General features: G+C 33.3%; 2 protein-coding genes across 2 annotated transcripts; both read left to right on the forward strand.

The window, feature by feature from the left end:
• The first annotated feature begins 15,268 nt into the window (after positions 1–15,268).
• On the forward strand, positions 15,269–19,243 carry LOC133310339 (uncharacterized). Its single transcript, XM_061511255.1, has 3 exons — positions 15,269–15,682; positions 16,445–17,879; positions 17,963–19,243. The coding sequence occupies exons 1-3, from the start codon at positions 15,421–15,423 to the stop codon at positions 18,147–18,149; spliced, it is 1,884 nt and encodes a 627-aa protein (XP_061367239.1). The 5' UTR covers positions 15,269–15,420; the 3' UTR covers positions 18,150–19,243.
• A 2,017-nt stretch (positions 19,244–21,260) lies between these two features.
• Positions 21,261–23,623, forward strand: LOC133310350 (putative pentatricopeptide repeat-containing protein At1g12700, mitochondrial). The gene has a single exon (XM_061511269.1). The coding sequence runs from the start codon at positions 21,396–21,398 to the stop codon at positions 23,574–23,576; it is 2,181 nt and encodes a 726-aa protein (XP_061367253.1). The 5' UTR covers positions 21,261–21,395; the 3' UTR covers positions 23,577–23,623.
• Positions 23,624–25,306: the final 1,683 nt, after the last annotated feature.

Below are 25,306 nucleotides of genomic sequence, written 5' to 3' on the forward strand. Positions count from 1 at the left end.
TGATCCTTTAATTGGACCAATAGTGTAAAAATTATACATTTCTCTCATGACACAACAATGGCTTGTTGAAGGTCTTGTTCCTGTTTCTTCCAACGGACTAATTTAAACCACTTTTTAATATCCTCACTTTCACTTGCTCCACTGCCAAGGAGCTTACTGACATCTTTCTGCAATAGTAATAACATGGACAATGTAATGAAAATGTTCTCTTTGTGCTTTCATTTTCTGTCTCGTTTATGTATCAAGTCAGCATTACATTATAATGTTTTTATTCCACTAACTTCTTTTTTTTTTTTTACCAAAGCCTAACAATACCTATTCAAAGAAAACCAGAAGTAGGAAGCCTCTGGTCTTGAACCAAAAGTATACATATACAGAGAACTATAGGATAAGCACAAAAAATTATAACAAGCTACCAATAACACAAAGATTCTTAGCAATTACACACATGTAATCAATAGTGTTGACCTTAAATTTTTTCCAAGAATTATTTGATTAAATTGGGGAAATCAAACCCAATCTTAAATACATAGGCAAAGCTTAATTCTTAACTTTCAAAAACCAAGCAAGACAATTCCTAAAATATTGCAAAGAGTATATTAAACAATAAAGGTGAGAAATGGTTGAGACTAGGGCTATGCAACCTTGGAACATGTTTGGTAAACTTCAAAAAGTAAATATTGGGATTAAAATATAACTAGCATCAACGAGGTGAGAAGGTAGTTAAGCTTTCCTTAGAAATTTTAACCTTTGAGCCTGAAACTCCGAGCATGTGATTATTAACAGAGTTTGAAAAATATTTGACAGAAATGCTTAATTGTTGAGATTAAATAATGTATGGGGGTTAGTGTAACAATAAAAAGTACATGGTGGTCTTTTGAAACATGGCTTAAGTACAAGGTGGTGATGTGTAATTTAGCTCTATATTTTCATTTCTTTTCTTCTTCCCTCATTTCTTGCACTTTCCCTTTACAACATCCTTAAAGACTCTTAGGGTGTGTTTGGTTGGAGGATTTTGATGAGATAGATAGGCAAATGAGAAGTGGGATTGTTTAATCACCATGTTTGGTTTAACGGTTTCCTTGCTTGCCTACCAAAATCATATAGCCAGCAACCGGCGTTTGCATGTCCTTTTGATCAAAATAGTCGACCAACACAAACTCACTTGACATGTGGTATTGTCAAATATCTACCTAAATGGTAAGTGCGTCTACTAACCAGATGACCAGCGTACCCCCTGATTTGGTGTGGTGGCTGTATGGTTGTGGATCGGTGAATGGAGGATGATGTGGGTTTGTGGTGGTTGTTAATGGAGTGCGGTTCGGTGATGGTGGTCGGTTGTGAGCTTATGGGTTTTGTAAAAAAAATTGGTGAAGTGTGGATGGTGATGGGTTTGACCGGCAGTGGTTATGGAATTGGGTTCCTCGATTTGAAGATGGTTGGTTCGGTGGTCCGATGGTGGTTGTGAGTAAGGGTTGGACCGATTTGGTTTTCAAATGATGATGGGTTTTTGGGTCACCGGTCGTGTGTGGTGGTGGCTGAGGAGGTTGGCTGGAGTTTGTGAAGGCTGATGGCTATGGTGGTCCGAAGATAGAGGTTGGGGTTTCTCGGTTGGACAGCCGCGGTTGTGATTGTGGGTTGTGAAGAAGGAGATGGGATGGTGGTTGTGGTGTAGTCTTGGCTGGCTTGAATCGGTGAGGGAGGTTGTGGACGGTGGCTATGGCATCTGCGGTGGAGATGGTGGTTTTTGGGGTGAGGCGGTGGCTGAAATAAAAAAATAAAAAAATAAAATAAATAAAATAAATAAAATAAATAAATATGGACGTTGCATTAATGACAACCCTGTTTACGGGTAAGGGGTACAATGCGTTATTCGAAATATTTTAAAAACGGGATTATTTTCGTAAAAACAACTTTTTTCCCATCTATATTTTACCTACACCCAAACATAGACTTTATAAAAGTTACCTAATTTCCCCATCAAAATTTTATCCAACCAAACAACTTTTTTACATTTTTCTACCAAACTCACATTCCAACCATTTCCCTAGTAATCACATTTCCCTATTATTCATAAAAATTTCTCCTCAACCAAACGCTCCCTTAAAGTTTCGAGAGAGTTCTTTACCTTTTTGGTTTCTTGCTTGCTTCTAAATTTTTCCTTTCTTCCAAAGTTCTTCATGGTCGTGAGGTTTCTTGGTGCCTTTTTATTCTTGTGAGGTTGCAATAGCGTTCCTTTTTCTTTGTTGTTTCATTGTTTGGAGTCAAACACCTTTTCCCATACACAAGAACCCCCTCTAAACCTCTTTTTTCGTAGATGCTCATAGCTGTTTGGACAAGATTTGAGCAGCAACGTGTGGAGCGAGTTGGGATGGTAGGACAGGAAGGGTTATAGAGTCTTCTTCTGCACTAGCGCTTGTTTTGCTGAGTCCCAACGCACTAGGGTTTGATTGCAATGATGATTGTTGTTGTTGCGGTAGTTGCTAGTGGCCTTCCGCTACGTTGCTCGTGTTCACTATGATTGGATAATAATCAAAATTTATTGTTTCCTTTATATGGTGTCAATGTTCGACCCAAGATAATCTTTTAATATGGGATTTGAGTAGGGATGTGCAAAAAAACCGAACTAAACTATGAACCGAACTGCACTACATTTAAAATAACCGGTTTTTTAAAAATAGTTCATGAACCGAACCAATTTTTAAAGAACCGGTTCATCAACCGAACTAGTTTTAAAATCCAGTTCAAGAACCTAAACCATATTGAGAACCGGTCTCGTTCCCAATTGTTTTGTTTCTGACTTTTGTGGTTTCCAGAGTTCGAATGCTACTTATCCTCTGGTTAAAATATATTTAAAATAACCGTAATACTATTTGTTACTTTGTTTCTTCTTTCAATCATTCTGGTTAATGGTGGTGCCTAAGCTAATAAAGAGAATACGCATGTTAATTAATGGCGGTGTCTACCCAAAGCGACGACGTTGCGAAACAAGTTCCTCTGGTTGTGGATAGCAAGGTTCATGTTGATGGTGCTGCTGGCTACATAGGTCGACCCGTCATCAGATCTAAATCTGGCTACTGGAGATCCGCTCGCTTTATCATAGGTAGTGCAGTCCGCACGAGAGGTGGCAGAGATGGCTTGGCAACGGAAAGGTGTGGAAGTGGCAGAGAGAGGGTTGCATACTATGGGATTCAGTCCTTACAACCGATTCGGAACCGGTTCGAAAATGGTTCAAAACCAGTTCATAATCGGTTCAAGTCGAACCGGTTCAGAACTGGTTCGAACCATTTTTCAACCAAATCGAACCGGTTTGATTTTAAAAAACAATTCGGTTCAAAGAATCGCACCGGTTTATAACGGTTCGGTTCGGTTCTTAAAAAAAACCGGTTCGGGTCGACCCATGTTCATCCCTAGATTTGAGGATCAACAATATCTAAGAAAGATAGTCGCGGATTATGACAGACCACTATGCACAAAAGAAAGGCTAGAAGCCAAAGATGTGGTGTGTGTGCACAATAACACTAAAAGAGACTACGGTTTCATAAGTGTATATATGTGAAGTTATCCCTTTATTTGTAAAGAAAATCTGCCAAGAGGTGAAAGAGTTTGAGGAGGACCCAACCATTATCTATAATTTGTATTTGAATTTAGGATTGATTTGAGCTCTTATCTTCTAAAACTTGTGAGATCCACTATATGGTACATAACAAGTTCATACAAGAAATTGGTTTTGCTGAGATTTTTATTGCTATATGTTTATAAGATACTTGTTTTTTTTTTATGTTTATTTAAGTAAACATATATTTGAGTGCTTGGAAAATCTAAATTACGGATATAAGAAAATCTAAAATATTTTATAAAAGAACCTTCCGCAACCGGTGGGTTATGTTTGGAGACTAATGGGTTGTTTGGTTCAGGATATCTGTGAAGATCTCGAGTAATCCATGAGTGGGAATCAATGTTTGCTTCGTTTGGTTCAGGAGAACCAAAAATATACCCACTTTTCACGGTTTCCTAGCCATTGTCTTTCACGTGCAAAAAGACAGGAAAGTTACTGTGCAATTTGACCAATCTTAACGTGGTATTTCAAGAAGCATAGCAAAATGGCAAAACGTGATGCAATTTTGTGATAAAACTACACATCAATATTTAAATAAAAAGGTGGTATTACTGTGCGATGTGACATTCGGAAAAACATTTTGTAACAACAGCAAAATTTAAATAAAGGTTATTCTGTAGCACTGATACTGACACGGGACACGTTACACGATACGACACGACACTCCGACACGTTAATTCTAAAAAATATTAGATTTCGACACATTAGGACACATTTTGATGTGAAATAATATTTTTAATTTATGTAATGCATATTATATTTAATATTCAATAATTTAACAAAAAAATGAAACTAAACTTATAATATTTATCAATTTTGCAAAGAAACATAAGATATCCCAAATATTTATATTAAACTTAATAAAATGGTAATCGAAATTCAACGAATTTAATAGTTGAAACTAAAAACTCAACGCAACGCAACCTTTGAACCTTTTTTTGAATTTCTATAACACGTGTTAGAGTGTCGGGGAGTGTCGGAGTGTCAAAGAGTGTCGGACACGACACGTCAAGGATTTTGAAGTGTCGGTGCTTCATAGATTCTGGTCATTAATAATAATTTTTTCATCAATATTTTACTTTCAACCAAACATGGATGCATATAATTTAACTTAATTTTCTCAGTAATATTTTGTTCAACCAAACAATTTTTTTTAAACTTTCCTATCAAATTTATTTTTCCACCGTTTTCCTAATAGTTATATTTACCTGGTTAAAAAAAATTTCTCCTAAACCAAACACACCCTAAGAGACTTGAGTATAAATACAATTAATAGCCTTAAGTACGTTATAAGGTAGAGAAATAACAAATGATAGAGTGGTTCTTTAGGTTTGGGAGAAATGATGTGCACTGGGATGGGTATGAGTTAATTATTTTAATTCAACAGTTGTTATTATTTATTTTTTTATCTTTCACAATAAAGGCGTTTAATCTATAGGATATATGTAATTATGAGTCTTGCTAAACATGTTAAATTGTTGTGTTTATATGTTCCCGTTGTCACATTGTTAATTAGACTCCATTTGTTAGATTCCAACAAAAACAATAAAGGAAATGAGGAGAAAGGGACAGAAGCCCCCAATTTTGCAAGTTTGAAAATATGTTGGAATAACTTAAAATAAAATGTGGAATGAAAAAGAAATCAAGGAAAATTATTCCATACCTGCTCCCTTGAAAGACCAACATTTTTTATCCCAAAATTGGAGTTGAATGAGGAACAAACTTTTAAGTTTTATAGGTTAAAAGCAAATATATTAACATCATATTTTGTTTCATTTTTTAAATATAATTTAACTCTCAAAATAATTGAATTATATTTTATTTCCCCCGTTAATTTTCCAAATGAGTGAGTCTCTGTATCTTTGTTTAATTTCTTCCCTTGCACTTCCCGTCTATCCGCACATATTATGTTATGCTCCATTAATAATTAAAAAAAAAACACCGTATTTGTTTATTTCAAAAGCTTTGGGATAAAATATGATTTTGTACTTAATCATTTTTAATGATTTGATATTGCTTTTGATGATTCGATACAAAACCCATTCTTTTTTATATATAATTCGTTGATGCTTATCTTTGTAAAGAATATAGAACTATGTTATTTTAGTCAAAATTATTGTATTTTATGATAAGAGAAACAGAAGTCATGATGTAAGAAAATGATATTTTTTTAAATTAAATATTAAATAAAAAATATTAATTTTAATTAAAATAACTGTCCTTTCAGAGAATAAATATTTTTTATAATTCATTCTTTATTTTAAAATTAATAATGAATTAATATGTTTAAATTAAATTAAAATTTTAATAATTAATTTTATTAAAAACAGTTGTATACATAAATAATTATTAAAATATAATTAAATCGTACAAAAACTTATCAAAAATCAAGCTAAACCAAAATAAGTCATTACACAGTCTACTCACAAAAAGAAACCAAAAAGCAAAAGGTAAAAAAGGAAAGCAAAGTAATGAATAACAAAAGTAACCTAAATTAATTCAAATACACTTTTCGCACGACTTTAAAAGAGTATATATTATTTACATTTATTTATTTATTGCTATTAATATCAAAATTTATAGGATTTTAACTTAATCTCGACGACAAATAATTTTCGCCAATTCAAGCAAAAAGGAAAATATTTTTGACTTTTTCCTCTCTTTTTTAAGCCAACAGACCTATCTTGTGAGTTTGGCAAAGGGGTTCTAGGTGGGCTGCTACTTGTAGGGCTCTTAACTAATTAATGGGCCTAGCAAAGAATACGAGGATAAGGAAAGAAAATTTTGATTATTTATGATATTAAATCCTACTATTTTTTTATGTATCCAAAACTCTTATTAATTGAATTACATTAATAATTGGTCATTTATGTAGAAGTCTTTCCTCAAGAGCTTATTTTCCTAATCTATCCCTTTTTCTTCCCTTCTCTCCTCTCAGTTCCACGTAGGGCTGTGCATGAGTCAGGTCGGGTCAGGTTTTTGTCCGACTCGACCCAACTTGGTTTTTATAGATCAGATATTTTGACCCGACCCGCTTTAATTTGATCCAAGTCAGGTCTAAATTGGATTGGATTTTGTTGAACTAGTTCAGAACCAGTTTGGATCTAACCTGACTTGGTTTCTGAAGTGAGTCTGACTTGGTTTCTGAACTAGGTCAAATCTGACCTGACCCGTTTTTGACTTGGTTTTCTCACAAAATTTTGTCAAAATTTTTACGTTGCAAAAGACGAAAATTTTGTCACAAAATTATTTTTTCGTCGAAATTTTTACAAAAAAAAAAATTTCTATTGAAATTTAGTTTCCGTCAACAGTTTTGACGAAAATGATTTCTTCCATCAAATGTTTTAAACGAAAAAAGATTTTTGTCAAAAAATTTGACGAAATATTTTTCGTTCAAAATTTCGATGGGAATGTGTTCTGACGAAAATTTTGACGGAAATTATTTCGAGGGAAATGTTTCATTTGAAACTTTCGACGAAATTTAGATTCTCTAAAGAATTTTGACAGAATATTTTTTTCGTCAAAATATTTTTTTTGTCAAAAATTTACGGAATTTTTTTATAGAAATTTGTTTTGTTGAAAATTTTGATGGAAATTTTTTATCAAAAAATTTGACGAAAATATTTAGTTGAAAATTTTCGATGGAAATGTGTTTCGCTTGTCAAAAAATTTAACGAAAATTTTTTCGTCGAAAACATTCGCCGAAGTTTGAAATCTGTAAAGAATTTTGATGAAATTTTTTGCCGTCGAAATTTTTTGCCGTCAAAATTTTTTGATGACGAAATGTTTCCGTCGAAAACTTTCGCCAAAATTTGAAATCTGTAAAGAATTTTAATGAAATTTTTTTCCGTCAAAATTTTTTGATGACGAAAATATTTCCGTCGAAAATTTTCGCCGAAATTTGAAATATGTAAAGAATTTTGATGAATTTTTTTGTCGTCGATATTTTTTGCCGTCAAAATATTTTGATGACGAAAATGTTTCCGTCGAGAACTTTCGCCAAAATTTGAAATCTGTAAAGAATTTTGATGAAATTTTTTGCCGTCAAAATTTTTTGATGACGAAAATATTTTCGTCGAAAACTTTCTCCGAAAATTGAAATCTGTAAAGAATTTTAATGAAATTTTTTGCCGTCAAATTTTTTTGATGGAAATGTGTTTCGTCGAAATTTTAAATGAAAATTGTTTTGAGGAAAATATTTCATTTGAAACTTTCGACGAAATTTAGATTCTCTAAAGAATTTAGACAAAATATTTTTCTGTCAAAATTTCTTATCGAAATATTTTTGTCAAAAAAATTTACGAATTTTTTTTACAGAAATGTGTTTCGTTGAAAATTTTGATGGATATATTCTTTATCAAAAAAACTTAACGAAAATATTTAGTCGAAATCAGACTAAATATTTTTGTTAGAAATGTGTTTCGCTAAAAATTCCGACGAAATTTTTTTTTGTCAAAAAGTTTAACGAAAATGTTTCCGTCGAAAACTTTCGCCGAAATTTTAAATCTGTAAAGAATTTTGATGAAATTTTTTTCCGTCAAAGAATTTCGATGAAAATGTGTTTCGTCGAAAGTTTTTATGAATATATTTTTTGTGAAATATTTTGACGAAATTTAGATTCCGTAAAAAAATTTGACAAAAAAAATATTCCGTCAAATTTTTTTACCGATATTGTTTTAGTCACAAATTTTGATGTAAATATTTTTCGTCAAAATTTTTTGCGAAAATTTTTATGAAAATATTTTCCATAAAAATTTTGACGTAATTATTTTACGTTAAAATTTTTCTTTTAATGTAATTGTGATTTTTTTTTCACATAATGGGTATGGGTCAAGTTTTGGATCAGTGGGTTAATATTAAAACGAGTCAGGTCTAAAACTGACCCAAATAAAAGTGGGTCAGTATTTAAACCAGTTCAATAAACATGAGTATTTATGGATCGGGTCAAGGTCGGATCAAGGGCAGGGCAAATGAACCAGTTTTTTTGCACACCCCTAGTTCCACGTCCTCATAGCTTTCAACAATTAAAATATGTTGGGTTTTTTCTTTTTCTTTCTAAGAATTAGAAAAACCATAATATAGTTACAAATTTTTCATGCATTGACAGCATGCAGATAGATAAGGCAGAGGCGGGCTTCAAATTGAAGGAAGAAGGGTTATTGAAAAGATTCAAATGAGTCAGATTTGAAAGTAAGGAAAGAATGGAAAAATAGGGAATGCGATTTTTTTTTCTTCTTTTAAGTTCATAGTAAAGTATTTTAAAACCTACGAATATATAGCCTTATAATTTTTAAAATTTTACCTTTTACATATTTCATAAAATCTATGTTAACGATAATCCAATCATAGTAATGTAAAAAAATTAAATTAAAAGCTCGGAAATATATCACTTTATAACTCCATACCTTAAACTAAACGTTTTGTCAGTTAAAGTGTATAATTAAATATAAAATCTCAATGTATGAATATATCGAATTTATAATATTTAAGCTTTTTATATATTAATGTTATTTTTCAATCTTGAGCATACCAGAATATTCCGGGCTGAATTAGGGCGAGCATGACAACCATTCTCCTGTCACTGTTTTTGAAAAAAAATTCTATTTTTGTGCCTTAGAACAATTTCTGAGAAAAAAAACGTGTTTGATAACATGTTCTATTTTTATTTCGAGAATTAGAATTGTGTTTGATAACACAATAAATGATAGAATAAAAATTCATTCTTATTAAGCATAAAAAAAATTCGAATCATCGCTTTCCTTTTCATATAGTGTGGTAGTGGTGGCGGCGGTGTGATGATAATGGTGGTGGTGATGGTGACGACAATTATGGTGGTGACGACATTTATGGTGGTGGTAATGGTGGCGATGGTGGTGGTGCCGGCGGTGGTGGTGGTGATGACGACATAGTGGTGACAGTGACGACAATAGTGGTGGTGGCCTGGAGGTGATTGTGGCAGTGGCATCGTGGTGGTGGTACAAAGATGGTGGCAGTAGTCATGTCAGGTAGGTGGTGATAATAGTAATGGTGGAGAGGGATTTAGAAAGACAAGTGTTTCTGATTTTTTGTCCGAGAACAATTTTTTTTTCTTTTGTTCCACAACATATAAATTAAACCGGTTCATTATCTCAAACAAAAAAATAAACTGATTTTGTCAAACAATGTTTCCACCCAATTCTGTTTCCAGGAACAAAAATTAAAAAAAATAATTTTAAAAAGATTATCATGCACACCCTAATGAAACTCATTTATTAGTGATTTTATGTGACTTTTTCGTGGGCCTCTAATAAAATAAGGTGGAAATATACTTGCAATACACTTTGATGCAAAAGTTTAGCACATTGATACACTTTGGATGACCAGCTTTAGGGATCTCCTCATTGTTCTCGATAAGTGGACACAGAGGCAAAGTCTTTTTATTGGTCATATGTATATGTTATTATATGTACCTTGAGATAAGATTGCAATCTTGCAGACAAATATTAGTGTAATTTGGGATGTTCGCGATCTGGATTGGATCAGTTTTGAAGCAAAATCATTCAATTCAATCCCTTAAACTTAATCATTTAATCATTCGTTTGGCTTGAATTTTTTTCAAATCCAATTCAATTTTATTCGGATTGAATTGGATTAATTTTCGATTTTTCAAAAAGCCTAAAATTTCTGCCATACACATCAACAACTATATCAAAATGAAGCCATACAAAGTTACAAACCATTGAAAAATTCAAATCTTCAAACTAAAACAAGACTTAAAACTCATAAAGAGTTAAAATATAGTGAGTGACAGTAAAAAACTAAAAAGGTGGTTTGCTATCAATAACACCCAATATTCCAAGTCCACAAAACAACAAGATTCCAAGTCACGATCTTGCTCTTCCATACTACACTCTTTCAGCTTGCTTAATGCTCTCTCTGTGATGTTCAAAACAACCAGCAAGACAACAACTTTCATGAATATAAGAGATTAACTGAGTAAGGGTTACTGAATCAAGGAAAAAGGCATTAGCGAAATTTCAAAAAAAAAAAAGTACATAATACATTAGATCAGTTTGGATTATATCAATTTTTACCAACCAAACCGAAAATCGATCCACTTCAATTAAAATATGCGAATTTTTTTTTCCGATTTTTAATTTTTCAATTAATTCGGTTATCGATTTTTTGGTTCGATCACCGCTATTTGAATTGGTTCGGTTGATAAACATCCCTGAGTGTAACTATTGTTGATGGAGAGATCTTCTTGAACGTGCTTTCTCCAAGATGAAATATTTATATGTGGACTTTTGAATCTTAGCTTAATATATTGTTCCCAATGTTACGAAACTCGAACCGGTGATCGAACCGGTCGAGGTACCGGGTCAGTGGATCATTGGTTTAATTGCTTAAACCAAATAAATAAATATAAAATTATATTTTATATTCGATTTTTTTGCAAAAATAATATAATCTAATATCATTTATTATATTAATATTTAAAGTTAGAAAAATATATATTTATAATCTAATAAAACAATATGCGTGTCGAAGCCAGAAAACGCCACACATTGTGCACTTTATCTTTCAAATACAAACACTCCTTGTCTTGTCTCTCTGAGTCCTGTGTGTGCGTTAGCCATAGCCATGGATGCATGTTTCTTCCAGCAGTTCAAAGATAACCCAAAAAGCAATTATTCACTATGGAAGAAACCTGGCTCAATCTCACATCTCTTCTTTCCTTCTTTTCTTCTCAACCAGGCCAGAAACTCGTTTCTCATAATCTCAGGTGTTTCAAATACTTTTCCTTCATTTCTTTTTCTCCTCATTATTATAGAAACCTTGTGTAGGATTTAGTGATATTGAATATTTCAAAATGTGTTATTGTGGGGATAATTATTGAATTACGTTGACAGGTGAAAAATGATTACGGAAACTATGTATTGTCGCATGAGACTTGCAGCAGTTAAAACAAATGTGTCATGTTGAGGAATTTTATCAAACGTTAATGAAGAAACCTAAAATGTCTCTCTTATGCATGAGTGCTGCAGTTCTCAAAAATAATAAGAACGAGGAAGACAAAGCTTAAGGGTTGGTTTGCAGGGAAAAAAGAAAGTATTGCAAGTCCACATCGTTTAGTTTATAAAACAATACACTCCTTATAAACTATTTGCGTGACACCGATCAGTACAAAGCTGATTTGGGTTGCAACGTGTTGCATTTTACGATTTCTTACCCGGCCAAGCGAGTCGCGGGTTCTTATAAAAATCATCGAGTCATCTTGGCTTTTTCCGGTTCACATGCGTAACCGATGTGATACATAACTCGGACCGGTCTGGGGAATGGTTCAGCGATATCTCTGACTCAAACGGCCAGTCTGAGTCGATTTTAATAACATTAATATTATTTATATTAGTCTTGTGTAGGCTCAAATTATAATTATGGTCTAACCTATATTTAAAAACAAAAGCCCTGCCCTTGTCTTGTTTAAGCCTATTAAAATTTCATTAATTAAAATTATATTACTTTTTATTAAAATTATGACGTTATTTATTTTATTAAAAATAAATAATATGATGTAGGCTTACAAGAAAAGAAAGTTTATGGTTTGTTTTTTAAATAAGTTTTTTTTTTTTAAGTATAAACTTGTTTTATTTGACTATATTGAATAGGTCGAGCCTGACCTGATGTAGGCTGAGCCGTATGTCCCTGTTAGGCCAGACTCATTTACACCCATAATCATAAGCTATCTTATTATAAATTTATTTTATTCAAACAAGAAAATTATGTTAAAATCACTTTTTATAATAATTTTTAAACAAATTATTTTACGTCTACCATAAATTTTAGAAAACTCGAGTTCATCAATAATCAGATACACACTTAGCAACACTAATAATTAAATACTCGAAGACCAATGGCGGACCCACATTTTATTGAGAGGGAGCGAAAAATGAAAATACCTCTTTATAAGTAAAAGTACTTCAAATTCAATACAGACCTAATATGCAAAAAATTGAAAGAAATCTATTACATAAATTAAGATCACTTCAATTGACTCTTACTCTACGTGTTTTCATATTGTTAAACCCATCTATAATTGAATCCGTGCTAAAACTCAAAACTATTTCTTTTTCAATGTATGTAATCAAAGAATCATAAAAAAATTGGTTTTCCATTCTATTTCGAAGCCTGGTCTTGATTATCTTCATAGTTGAGAAAGATCTTTTAGTAGTTGCTGTAGAAATTGAAAGAGTGAGTACAAGTCTAATCACTTTATCAATAAGAAGGTAAATGATGGACTTTTCAGTTCTTACTAGCCCTTGACATAATTCATATGTAGCTGATAAATTAATCAAATCTGGATGTTTACGAACTTTGGACCAACCTTAACAATAAATAACTAGTTAAGACACATAACTCTCAAACATTTCAAAGTAATCCATGAACTTTTCAATTTGCTTCAATTACACATAGTACATTATCCTAAAATATATTTCACCTGTTCTGTTTATTCAATGCAGGCAGCATTGATGAACATTTATGGTTCCTAGCGTTTGGTACAACAGTTAGAAAAATAAATTGTTCCCTGTTTCAGACATAAGTAACACACCAATGATTAAGATATTCTAATTTTCAAGTTATTTTCTTTAACGAAATCAAGCTCTCCATCGATCTCTATAACAACTACCATACCCATCCACGAGCTCCAATCATCAATTAAATAAACTTAAAAGAATCAAACAATTGTCTGCCAGTTACTGAGTATAGTGATATGATTTAGGAGCTAGGGTGAATCGTCACCTCCAAATTTAAAGAAATCAACAACTCATCCTAGCTCCTAAATCCGTCTATGTCGAATACTCCATGTAGTTAAGAAAAGTTACGAGTTGAGCAAGGGCTGTCCAGGAAATAAGTTTGTCCGACCGAACCTGACTTCATATTTTTGATTGGCCATTCTTTTGAATTGACTTTACCAAGTCCTATTCTTTCTTACTTGTTTTGTTATATTTTATTAATTTAAAAAAATCAAAAACATAGTATTTGATTATTTCAAAAGCTTTGGCAGAAGAATATCTTTTTGAACTCAATTACATAATTTTTTCCTATAATTTGATACCGAAGCAATTTTTTTATAGAATTCAAATATAATTATTTTATTTTAAATTACTTATAAAATCACATATTAAATATTAATTAATGCTTTCATAATTTATTTTTAAGATAACATTTTTTTACAATCAATCTAAATAAACATTTAACAATATTAAATAGCGAATTTTTTTTACAATTTATTTTCATAATATATTCAATCAAATTTTTTTTAAGTATTCTTAGACCTTATAAGTGAGAGATTAACTGAATTTTAAAGACAAGAAACCTCTTCAACAATATTTTTTTATGTACATGTGAATTTCCTAATTGAACCGAGGACTAAATATTAAAAAATTAGATTTCCTTTTACTTAAATTACACATATATTTTTATTTTTACTTTTAACTTTAAAAACTAAAAATAAATAAATTTGGTAAACAAATAAACATGCTTTTTTTTTGGGTAAACAGTAAACATGCTTTTACTACAACTTTAGATGTGTATATTTTAAATTTTGTTTATTATTTTCATGACTCTAAATATCGATACCTATACGCGTACTAAGAGATTCATCAATCGACTCAAACTGCACTGATCGAATTGAAAAACAAAAAACAAATCGTAAATTTTAATTGAATTGAATTAATTTTCGATTTGGTTGGTAAAAATCAATCCAATCTAAATCGATATAATATATTAATCCTCTCTATCTACTTAGGTTTATTCACCAATCATAGTCCAAAAAATTATAAATTCAAGAAAATTTACTGGTACATTCTAGCAAGTTTCCATTACTATCGTCGTTGTGATTTCAATCTTTGGATAGGATACTATAAAAGTATGAATTTTTTGCTACATAAATATAGCATTTGAACTGAGTCAAGGATTTGTTTTTATTTAGTTTTATAATTTTCACGTTAAGGTGATACTATTATAAAATTTATTTGCCAAAATCTGAAATAAGCACTTGTTTTAAGGTGATAGATACTTGAAATTGAGTTTATCTGGTTTAGATTATCATTTATTGAAACTTCTATATTGCATAATAATCATTATACAAAAATTACAAAATCAATACATACAAAAGATGTTATTTGAACAATAATCATCATATAAATTTTAGACTTTTCAAAAAAGAAAATTAATCCAATCCAAACCGAATAAAATTGGATTGAATAAGATTTGAAAAAAAAATTCAAATCGAATAAATAATTATACGATCAAATCAAAAAAATTACATGAGATAATATTTACTTTCGAAATCCATCTAATCCAAATCGTAAATACTCCGCTCGCGTACCACCCACGTCCCCCTAGCTTTACTTTTTTTCACAACACGTTAAAAAAAAATAAAAGAAGCGGTCAAGGAAAAATAATTTCGGATGCTGCACCGAAACTACCCATTGCAGAGTAGGGGTGACTACTGGCTTGTGTTGCACGCCGCACCTTGTTAAGTCAAGTCAAGTCAACTTCCTCAAGCAAAGGGGCAAATACGTCAAATCACGCAAGAGTTCCCTTCCTTCCTCAACCACTTTATATGGTATTGCAATTTATACCATCATCGTCCACAACAAACAACAACAACCAACCATATACATAAAGGCTGAAACTGAAACTCTTTATTCGCCTTCGAAGTTCTAACTCCACTCCTCTTCTTCTTCTTCTTCCTCTTCCGTAACCGTAAGTATTGTACTGTTTCTTGTATATAAGAAGGTTCTAGAATCAATCAGATGGGCGGAGGTGGAGCGACGGTTAACGTGGAGGCTCAGTACTCATCGGCGAAGACGTCGGTGTGGTGGGACATCGAGAACTGCCATGTTCCGAGAGGTTGTGATCCACACGCCATCGCCCAGAACATTAGCTCTGCCCTCGTTCGCATGAATTACTGTGGTCCAGTTTCCATCTCCGCCTACGGCGACACCACTCGCATCACTGCCTCCGTTCAACACGCCCTCTCCAGCACCGGCATCTCCCTCAACCACGTCCCTGCCGGTATTCTATTCTGTTCTTCTTCCACTTAACCCTTCCATTCTCATCTCTCTCAGTTAGATCCAAAGTCAATTCCTCTGTAAATATTGATTTCGAATCTCAGGCCAAGCTTATGCATCTGTCCGAGTTATTGTTAATATTATCTTTTTGAGAATCGAAATCAAATCTCAGGCCAAGCTTATTATTGTTTATTTTTTTATTTTTTATTCTGTTATTTATGCTACGCCGATTCAGTAAGAACAATCTCGCTCTTCGATGTTTCCAACAACGAAGTCTCATCGCAATACTTGCTCGCGTGATCGTACAACGCCCGCTGAGATGAGATCTGTCAAACACTCGATTTTGAGTTGAGAGAGAGAGAGAGAGAGAGAGAGAGAGAGAGAGAGAGAGAGAGAGAGAGAGAGAGAGAGAGAGAGAGAGAGAAGGGTTTGATACTTTGATACCTTACTTTAGCTTATTGCTCTACTTCTGGGATATTCTTTTTCAATTATGTGGTTTATGCCGTCGTCATTTAGTTTGTATCTTTCTCTTTTTTTAATCATGCAAATCTTGTGAAGAGGGAATTTGAACAGCCAATTAGGTTTTGATGATCACGAGGAATTGGCCAAACATTTACTAATTTGTTAGTTTCTTACGTTGAACCTTGTCAATGCGTCACTAGGCCTTCTGAGCATAATTAGCTGTGAATTTATTTACATTACCCAATTATTTTATGCTTGGGAAAATGTGATTTTGTCTAACTGATGTTTCTATGTTTATTACTAGGCGTTAAGGATGCAAGTGACAAGAAGATTCTTGTAGACATGCTGTTCTGGGCGGTGGACAATCCTGCACCTGCTAATTACTTATTAATTTCGGGTGATCGAGACTTCTCCAATGCTCTTCATCAATTGCGGATGAGGAGGTATAATATTCTTCTTGCACAACCTCAGAAAGCGTCTGCACCCTTAGTTGCAGCTGCTAAGAGCGTGTGGCTTTGGACTAGCCTATTAGCTGGAGGACCTCCTCTTACCAGCGGTGAATCACAACAACTTGGTAATAATAGCCCACAATCATCTTCTGACACCTTGTCCATTCCACTGTCTAATGCTGTTCAGACAACACAACACTTGGATTCCTACTCGGAACTCCATTCAGGAATTCAGAAATTTCCTAATACAAGAAGGCCATTCGATTCTAAACATCATGGGAAAATGACTTGGAGAAGTCCAAGTCAACCAAATGGACCTATAGCCATGAATCCGGCTCCAATTGGACTTCAAGAAAATTTTAGCAATATAAACTCTTCTCGACCTGGCAACTATAACTCTAATGTACCCCCAAATGGATCTACTCCAAATTTTATTCGTCATGTCAATCCTGATCAATTGTGGAGCAATAATGGTAATCTACAGGGCAATCATCAAAATCCATATTCACAGCCATTAAGATCAAACAGTCTTCCTATGCGACCTCCTTTTGTACCAAGTAATTCATATTCTTCAAATTCCCAAACTAATGCAACTTCACTAGTGCCACCTAGGACTGTTGGGCCCAGCTTCTCTGCAGGACCACTTACTAATGTGCCAGATATTGGTAATATAAACATTTCTGGATATCCCAACGGAGCTCATGATCCACGTCCGGTTAAGCAATGGAATGGAGAGTTGAAACAGAGTTCTAATAGTATTACTCCAAATCCTGTAAGGTCAATTGATGAACAAAATGGACATATGGTACACAGCACACAACCATTATACAATGGCTATCCACATGGTCCAGAAGATCGGACTACATCATTGGCAGCAATGGGTAATAATAACCTTCCTGGTAATGGTATGTGGGGATCTCCAGGATGCCCTAAACCTTCTGAATATGTCCAAGGGCTTATAGGGGTTGTTTTACTAGCCTTGAACACACTAAAAACTGAAAAACTTATGCCAACTGAGTCAAATATAGCAGATTGCATTCGATGTGGAGATCCCAAGCATCGCAACACTGATGTCAGGAAGGCTTTGGAGTGTGCTATTGAGCAGCAGATGGTGGTGAAGCAGAATTTAGGTTCTTTGCAGTTGTATGTTGGTAAGAATGATAAGCTTTGGAAGTGTGTAAATCTTTTAGGTGGTAATCCTAACAAGCACTCAAAAGAAACATGGGATGAAATTCAAAAATTTCTAACAACTCCTTCTGCAAGATCAGCAATAATGGGTACTCAGTGCAAGTAAGGATCTTCTAATTTACTTTATTTTCAATTCCTGAAAATTTCATCTGTCTCATATTGAGTCTCTATTGTCTTTCCTCTAGGTATGAAGCAGGTATTGTCATTAAGAATATGTGCCTTAAAAGTCATGCTTTGGGTGATGTCCTACATATGTTAAACATGGTGATTACCCATAAAAAATGGATTGTGCATCATCAGTCAGGCTGGCAACCACTTAACATTACTCTTGCTGAGGTCAATTCTGATTCAGAGGTCATAGCTGTCCCATAACTGCACCCACCCAAAAAACACACGCAGAGAAAACCAAAGAGTTACTGAATATATTACAAAACGGTTGGACTAGGTAATTAGGAATTATTTAAATAAACATCTTTTTCTCGTGTGAATCAAAGGTAGGTAGTAATGGTGAACTGTAGTATAAGTACTTTGAATGATGCATCTTATTGTTTGATTATTAGTAAGGTTCTTCGGTTCAGCTCGAGGGTGAAATAAAGTAGTGTTTGGACAATGGTTGAAACTTGAAACATACAAAACCCTAGAGTTTCTTCCGGTTGTTGAGGTTGCAAATTCTGGTTGCCACTATGGCGTGTTATACATCATAGTGGATCTGTCTTGGAATCAGTATGCCTTCCTCAGTTAACTTTGGCTTCTGCCCAATTTCTATCTTCCTACAAAGTTATATTTTGCTTGGAGATTGACTTATTTGACTGAACTCCTCGGATCCTTTGATTGAAGCCTCCTAAATAGCGTCCAGGATATTGGCCAAGTATGTGTTTCTGGAGGTATATATAGCTTCAGGCAAGTTCGGTGACCATCCACTGTGCTGTTTGTGTATCACTTAAGAAGTGATCTACCAAATTATATTGTTCAGGGACTATGTGGAATGCAGTCCAGAAACTGTTGTATGTCATATTGTTTGTTGGTTATATCTTCAAAATGTTACAGGAAGTTTAACTACTAGACAGAGAATACTTAAATTGCTCGAGATTGAAGAAAACTGCACTCTTAAGTTCCTCCATGAAGATCTCAAGGCATGTTTCTGGCGTATTTTCGCTATGAACAAATCACATTATGGAGTTTTTAGAAATGATCAAAGATAGTGGAACCAAATGGTAGTGAATTCTAACGTCTCTGGTTGCTGATGGTGCCTATAGAGTTGTGATGTTTTATTATATATTTGGAGTTGGCTTTTGGAATGTTATTCTTAAAGCAGAATTGGGAATTTAGGTCATTCAGTTGGGAATTGGTTTGTGGTCCAGCTGCTTTCTATTTCCTTGTAATGCTATTAACTTAATGTATAATATGAATATAATATGCACTATATAATATAGATTGTTTAATGGTGTATGCTACCAGCATTTGAAGTTTATGTGCAGCATTTCTTTTTCTTTTTTTTTTTGGTAGGAAATTAATCTTGTTATACATTTTGCTTATCTTTTAATATTTGATTCCCTGTGAGTTGTTTGAGAGCTGTCTATGCCTAAGTTTGATTCCGGCTCTGTTCAATCAATGATTTTAAATTGATGCTTGGTTAACAATTTGATTAAACTTGGAGTTAGCCTATATATGTTGGCTTTATTTAAATAAGATATATTTGCTTTATTTAATTAAGTTGAGTCCATTTTTCTTTAGTTCGAAGTTTGGATGGATAGGTGCCCGGTCTCTGCAGCGAGCCTAATGGGGTGAAGCTAAGCAAACCGTTAGTGCTGCGAGACTGGCAATCTTCTTTGGTTCGATTCAACTAATATTTAGTATATAAGTTAATTCAAATATATATATAGGCAAAATGATTTCTGCAGCTGCTGTACCTACAGCAAGCAAGGATACACGTCCGAATCCTAGGATACGGCAACGGATCCTGAGTTTTTTTTTTTTAAAAAAGCCGTGGGACCCACTTTTCTGTGTCAGCTGTAGATAACACTATCTACTGCTGCTGCAGAAATGTTAAGCCCATATATATATTCTCAAAATAACTCTTTGTTTAACAAATTAAAATTAGAGAAATGCTATAAACATATGCTTTTAATATTTTTTTATTTATTATTAGGTAAAATCTCATGTCCATCTAAACTTTACCCTGTTAGTGTATATTAGTACATGGTTATAATGATACATATGCTAATCACTTGTATAAACAGGGCTTATGGCATCAAAGCAGAAAATGAGAAGATTCACTTGAGGAATAATATTGAGTGTTGTTAAGCTAGATAATTTATTTCTCTAAATTTGGCTATTCGATCTTCTGCATTCATACTAATTGATGCTTTCATTTTAACTAATTTAAATTTCACATAAAAGGTTATTTGTCCCACTTAACTCCATTTACATAAAATAAGAACACAATCAGCAGGTACATATAACATTGTGCGCCTTTTAATTTGTATATATTTTATTTATTATACCATTTTTATATACAAATAACATTTTGTCATTTGGGATTTGGTCTTCACACACATAGGTACAAATATTATTTATACAGTAATCTATTAATATTAATAGAATAGAATTAAAAAGTATTTAGTAACGAGATCAAGGTTAAGAATGAGAGATGTTAGATATTTAAATTTTATCCATAGGAATATAAATAATTAGGGCTACACGAACTCAAACTGCAGACCTTCTCAGTAAAACAGATTAGATTTTGGACAGACTAGAACCGTAGACCTTCTTGGTAAAATAGATCAAACTTAGTTTGTTATTTGGAATTTCGGTACACATACGCACACGCATACGCACACGCACACGCACACGAGATGACAATCAACAATTATCATTTATTGAGAATTAATAATTAATTTATAAGCTTAATTGACGGAAATTATAACCGTATCGGTAAAAATCAACGGTTAGAATTTTGTGTCAAATTTTAAAATTTGACACTGATATCAAAGGATCATGTCCCTATATATATACATATATAAAATTTTATCAATACTAGGTGTTATTTTATTGTATAATTCACATTTCAACTTAATAATATATATTTTAAAATATAAATAAATGTTAATTATAAGATTATACATATAAATATTTATTTCTAAAGTTTTATTATGCATAATTATTTAAATAATATCACATGATTTAGGGTTAAATTTTTAATTTTATATTTAAAAAATGTTAAATAATATAAATGTCAAATACTTAATCCTAAACTACCTGAGCATATCTCATATTATGGGTATGTGCATTAAATTTGATGTTATGAAATTCTTCACTCAATAAAATAAAGTTATTAAATAGTCTCTTTTCAAATTCAAAGCCTAGGTGACGTGAAGTGAACTAGTGAAGTACCACAATTTTTTATTTTGCCTGTTCTGTTTAATTTTTGTTCACAAACACAAATTATGCAGTGCTCTTGTTGTCCCTATTTTCCTAAGAACGTGTTTTGCTCGCTTTTGTCACTCGATACATGTTTGATGACAACACGCTCCTCAGGTCAGATTTCAAATTTCACTTGTATTTATCAGTCTCTTTGATTTTCATTCCTTCTCCGTGAACATTATCCTTTGGAAATTCATGTTTGGTTCTATGGCAATAAAGCTCCCATCTTCAGCATATTCTAGTCGATTCCTCAAATGGGTTTATCTCTCTTCAAGCAGTATTGAAGAAATTTCAGAAACCATTGGAATTGTGAAGCCCAAGGGTTCATCTGAATTCGACCAAAATATTAATTTTTTGAGGAATAAGCTTGCACCAGATAACTTAATCCGGGTTTTGGACCGCACCAGCGATTTGAACTCAGCAGTGAAGATATTCAAATGGGCTTCTATTCAGAAGAGTTTCCACCACACCTCCAATACATATTCTGAGATCATTTTGAAACTGGGTATGGCTGGGAATGTTCTGGAGATGGGGGATTTTTGTCAAAACATGGTGAAGGATAGATGCCCAGGTGCTGAAGAAGCTCTTGTAGCATTGGTTCACACATTTGTTAGGCATTGTAGGATTAAAGAAGCGATTGCTGTTTTAGTAAACATGAATTTGGGTGGTTTTAAGCCCCCCATTGAAGTTTTTGATGTTTTATTGTCTTCTATTGTGGAAGAAGAAAGTAAGGATTTTCAAAGTGCCTTGTTTGTTTATAAAGAGATGGTTAAGGCAGGAATCCCACCCACAGTCCACACTTTGAATTATTTGTTGGAAGTATTGTTCAGTACCAATCGGGTTGACTTGGCTTTGGATCAATTTAGAAGAATGAACAATAAAGGATGTAGTCCAAATAGTAAGACCTTTGAGATTCTTGTAAAAGGTCTCATTGAAAATGGTCGAGTGGATGAAGCTGTTAGTGTTTTAGAGCAAATGCACAAACTCAAATGTCAACCAGATTTGAGTTTTTATACCTGCACCATTCCTCTCTTTTGCAGGGAAAATAAAGTAGAGGAGGGAGTAAGGTTGTTTAAAATGATGAAAGATTCTGATTTTGTGCCAGATTCTTTCATTTATGGGGTTCTAGTGCAGTGCTTGTGCAAAAACTTACAGTTGGATTCTGCTGTATGCCTCATGAATGAGATGATAGAAAGTGGTATACCACCAAAACATAATGTTTTTGTTGATATGATAAATTGCTTTTGTGCATTAGGGAAAATTGATGAGGCTATAATATATTTAGAAGATAAAAAAGTTCATGAAACTGCTCCTTTCAATGCGTTGCTTGAAGGTTGCTGCAATGCTGGTAAAATTTTGGTAGCAAATGTTCTGCTGGAGACAATGTCTGAGAGAAACATAGCCAATTGTCAATCTTGGAATATTCTCATTAGATGGCTTTGTGAGAATAAAGAGACCAAGAAAGCATATATACTTCTTGGCAGGATGATCAAATCCTCAGTTATTCCTGACGATGCAACTTATTCTGCTCTTGTTATTGGAAACTGTAGATTGAGCAAGTATGAAGAAGCAACGGAGTTATTTCATCAAATTTGTCTCAGAGGATGGCTTTTAGATTTTGTCTCTTATTCTGAACTAGTTGGTGGCCTCTGTGACATCCAACATTCTCAATATGCCATTGAAGTGTTTTACTATATGTCAATGGAGAGATGCTCTCTTCATTCCTTCTCCTTCTTCAAGTTGATAAAATGTGTATGTGACTCAGGACAGGTCAACAAAGCCATAAGACTATGGCAATTAGCTTATTATTGTGGTATTTCTTGCTGTATTGCCTCACAAACTACTATCATGCGTGAGTTATCTAAATCACGGAAGACAAAAGATCTGTTAGTATTCCTCTCACAAATGTTGGTAGTGGGCAGCAATCTTGACATGGAAGCATATTGTATCCTCATTCATAGCATGAGTAAAGAAAATCAAGTAAAGGAATGTGTTTTATTTTTCACTAAGATGGTCAATGAAGGTCTTATACCTGATCCAGACAGACTATTTGATCAACTGTCATTCATCGCCAATAATTCTCAGTTATCTATGATTTCTAGTGCAATTAATAAAATTTCTGATACTGGAATTTTGAATTCAGCAATATATGGCTTACTGATAACAGGCCTGTGGAAAGAGGGTAAGGAACACGAGGCACGTAGATTACTGGATTTGATGTTAGAAAAGGGTTGGCTTCCTGATGCAACTACTCATAAATTGTTGATTGGATCTGATGTTAGAGAAGGAAGGAGTCAAGCTACATTTTTGTTTGATAATTCTACCTCACAAGATTCTGTTAGCAATATACTAGCAGAAGGCCTTGGAGATACATGAAACTTCAGCATTCCATGTCCATGAAAGAATCTTGATTTCTTAACAAACCAGTTCCATCATGAGTGATGCTCAATCCATCAAGGATGGTTTATTCAGCACCTATTGAAAACTGTTGTCTCACAGACAACTCTTTCAGGAGATGCAGCTGGGCAGGTGTTAGCTTCGTCAAATTTATTTGCCAAAGTATACTTGGTAAGATGTGGAATGACTTGTGATTTGGGTATAACTTCACTCAGAGGATAGAGTTAACATTTTTTACAATGTATAGATTACATGCTTTGTCTGTGAATCTATTTTATTCTTTCTTCTTAGTTGGTGCAATTAAATGATCTAAAATACAGTCAAAAAGTATATTTAGTTACACGTTTTTGGCTTATTACCAGCTGTTGGGGTTTAGATTCTTTTCGTTAACACACACGCATGTACACGCACACAAGGATTAAAAAGCATGATCTTTAATTATATTTTCGTTGATTTGCAGGAACTAACCTCTCTGATTTATATGCTGCAGAAGAGTTGCATTATCTTAAATCCATGACAATTTGACATTGCTACCAATTGCTATTTAAAAGAGAATTATTTTTTCGTTGTTGCTGCCATTATGATTTACTTCCTTTTTACTTATTGAGGTTTTTACTACCAAGTGCTTTGAAATTGCTGGCAAGTTACTGTTGATTGTTGATTTAAGCTAGCATATTAGCATGTCAAGCTGTCAACTTCATGTTATTGTAACACTTCTATTGCGCATCTGCAAAGAGAAACTGAATGAGGTGCTGTTAATCAATAATTCAAAACGAGACATTTCTGGGCAGGGCCGTGTTACATTATGGAAAGAAGACACCTTAAGAAATTCCCATGCTTTGGATGGGATGGAGACTGAGAATCACTGAGAGGAATAAAATTTTCGGGGAATCGAAAGATAGTTTATGTAATTTTAAATAAATAATCAAACTTTTGGGCTACACACACACACGTAAAATATATAAATAAAGAAAACATATTCACTTTTCAAATATTTTCCAAAGATAGGGGTAGAGAAATAATGTGGCTGCTGAAGCTTGTTTATTAATATTATCATCTTATTTCTTAATTATTACTACTGATTGGTCTTGGAAGAACTTGCATACTTAAAGAATTTGCCACTTATCTTTTCCAAGGATATTGCCTTTCATATGTAAAGTACATAGATCTAAGATGATATGCCAACTTCTTCAATGAGGTCAAAAAATAGCGTGTCAAGATTATAAACCTCAGCTAAGGCACAAAAGTCCAAAAGTTTTACATCTGATGCCATATGCGTCCATTCAACCTCAGCTAACCTCACCGATGAAGCGTGATTTTAATGGCATATTGCATTATGTATGAATAGGAGACAGATTCAATTTCACGGAGAATACACACCCCTTTCCCCCTCCCCTTGACCAAAAAAATAAAAACTTAGCTAAACTTCCTTGCCTCCGTGAAGATTAAATTGAATGTTTCAAATTAAAACAAGATTCGAAGCTTTTAAATGATTCAGCATTCTCAGCCGTGAAGGGTCTGGACCTTATACTTATTTGTACGCTAGCGAACCTTAAAACAGAAAACAATATCTGATTTACTTAGTCTAGCAGATTCCTTAAATGAACTTCGATCTCCCTATCTCAAGTTCTACTCTGGCTCCTAAAAATGGTATCAACTATCAACAGTCAATAGACATATAGGGATCAATATGGTAACACTCATATTAC

The sequence above is a fragment of the Gastrolobium bilobum genome, unplaced genomic scaffold (assembly GCF_033153095.1).
Source record: "Gastrolobium bilobum isolate Gb01-03AN ecotype WA unplaced genomic scaffold, APGP_CSIRO_Gbil_v1 utg7354, whole genome shotgun sequence".
NCBI classification, from domain to species: domain Eukaryota; kingdom Viridiplantae; phylum Streptophyta; class Magnoliopsida; order Fabales; family Fabaceae; genus Gastrolobium; species Gastrolobium bilobum.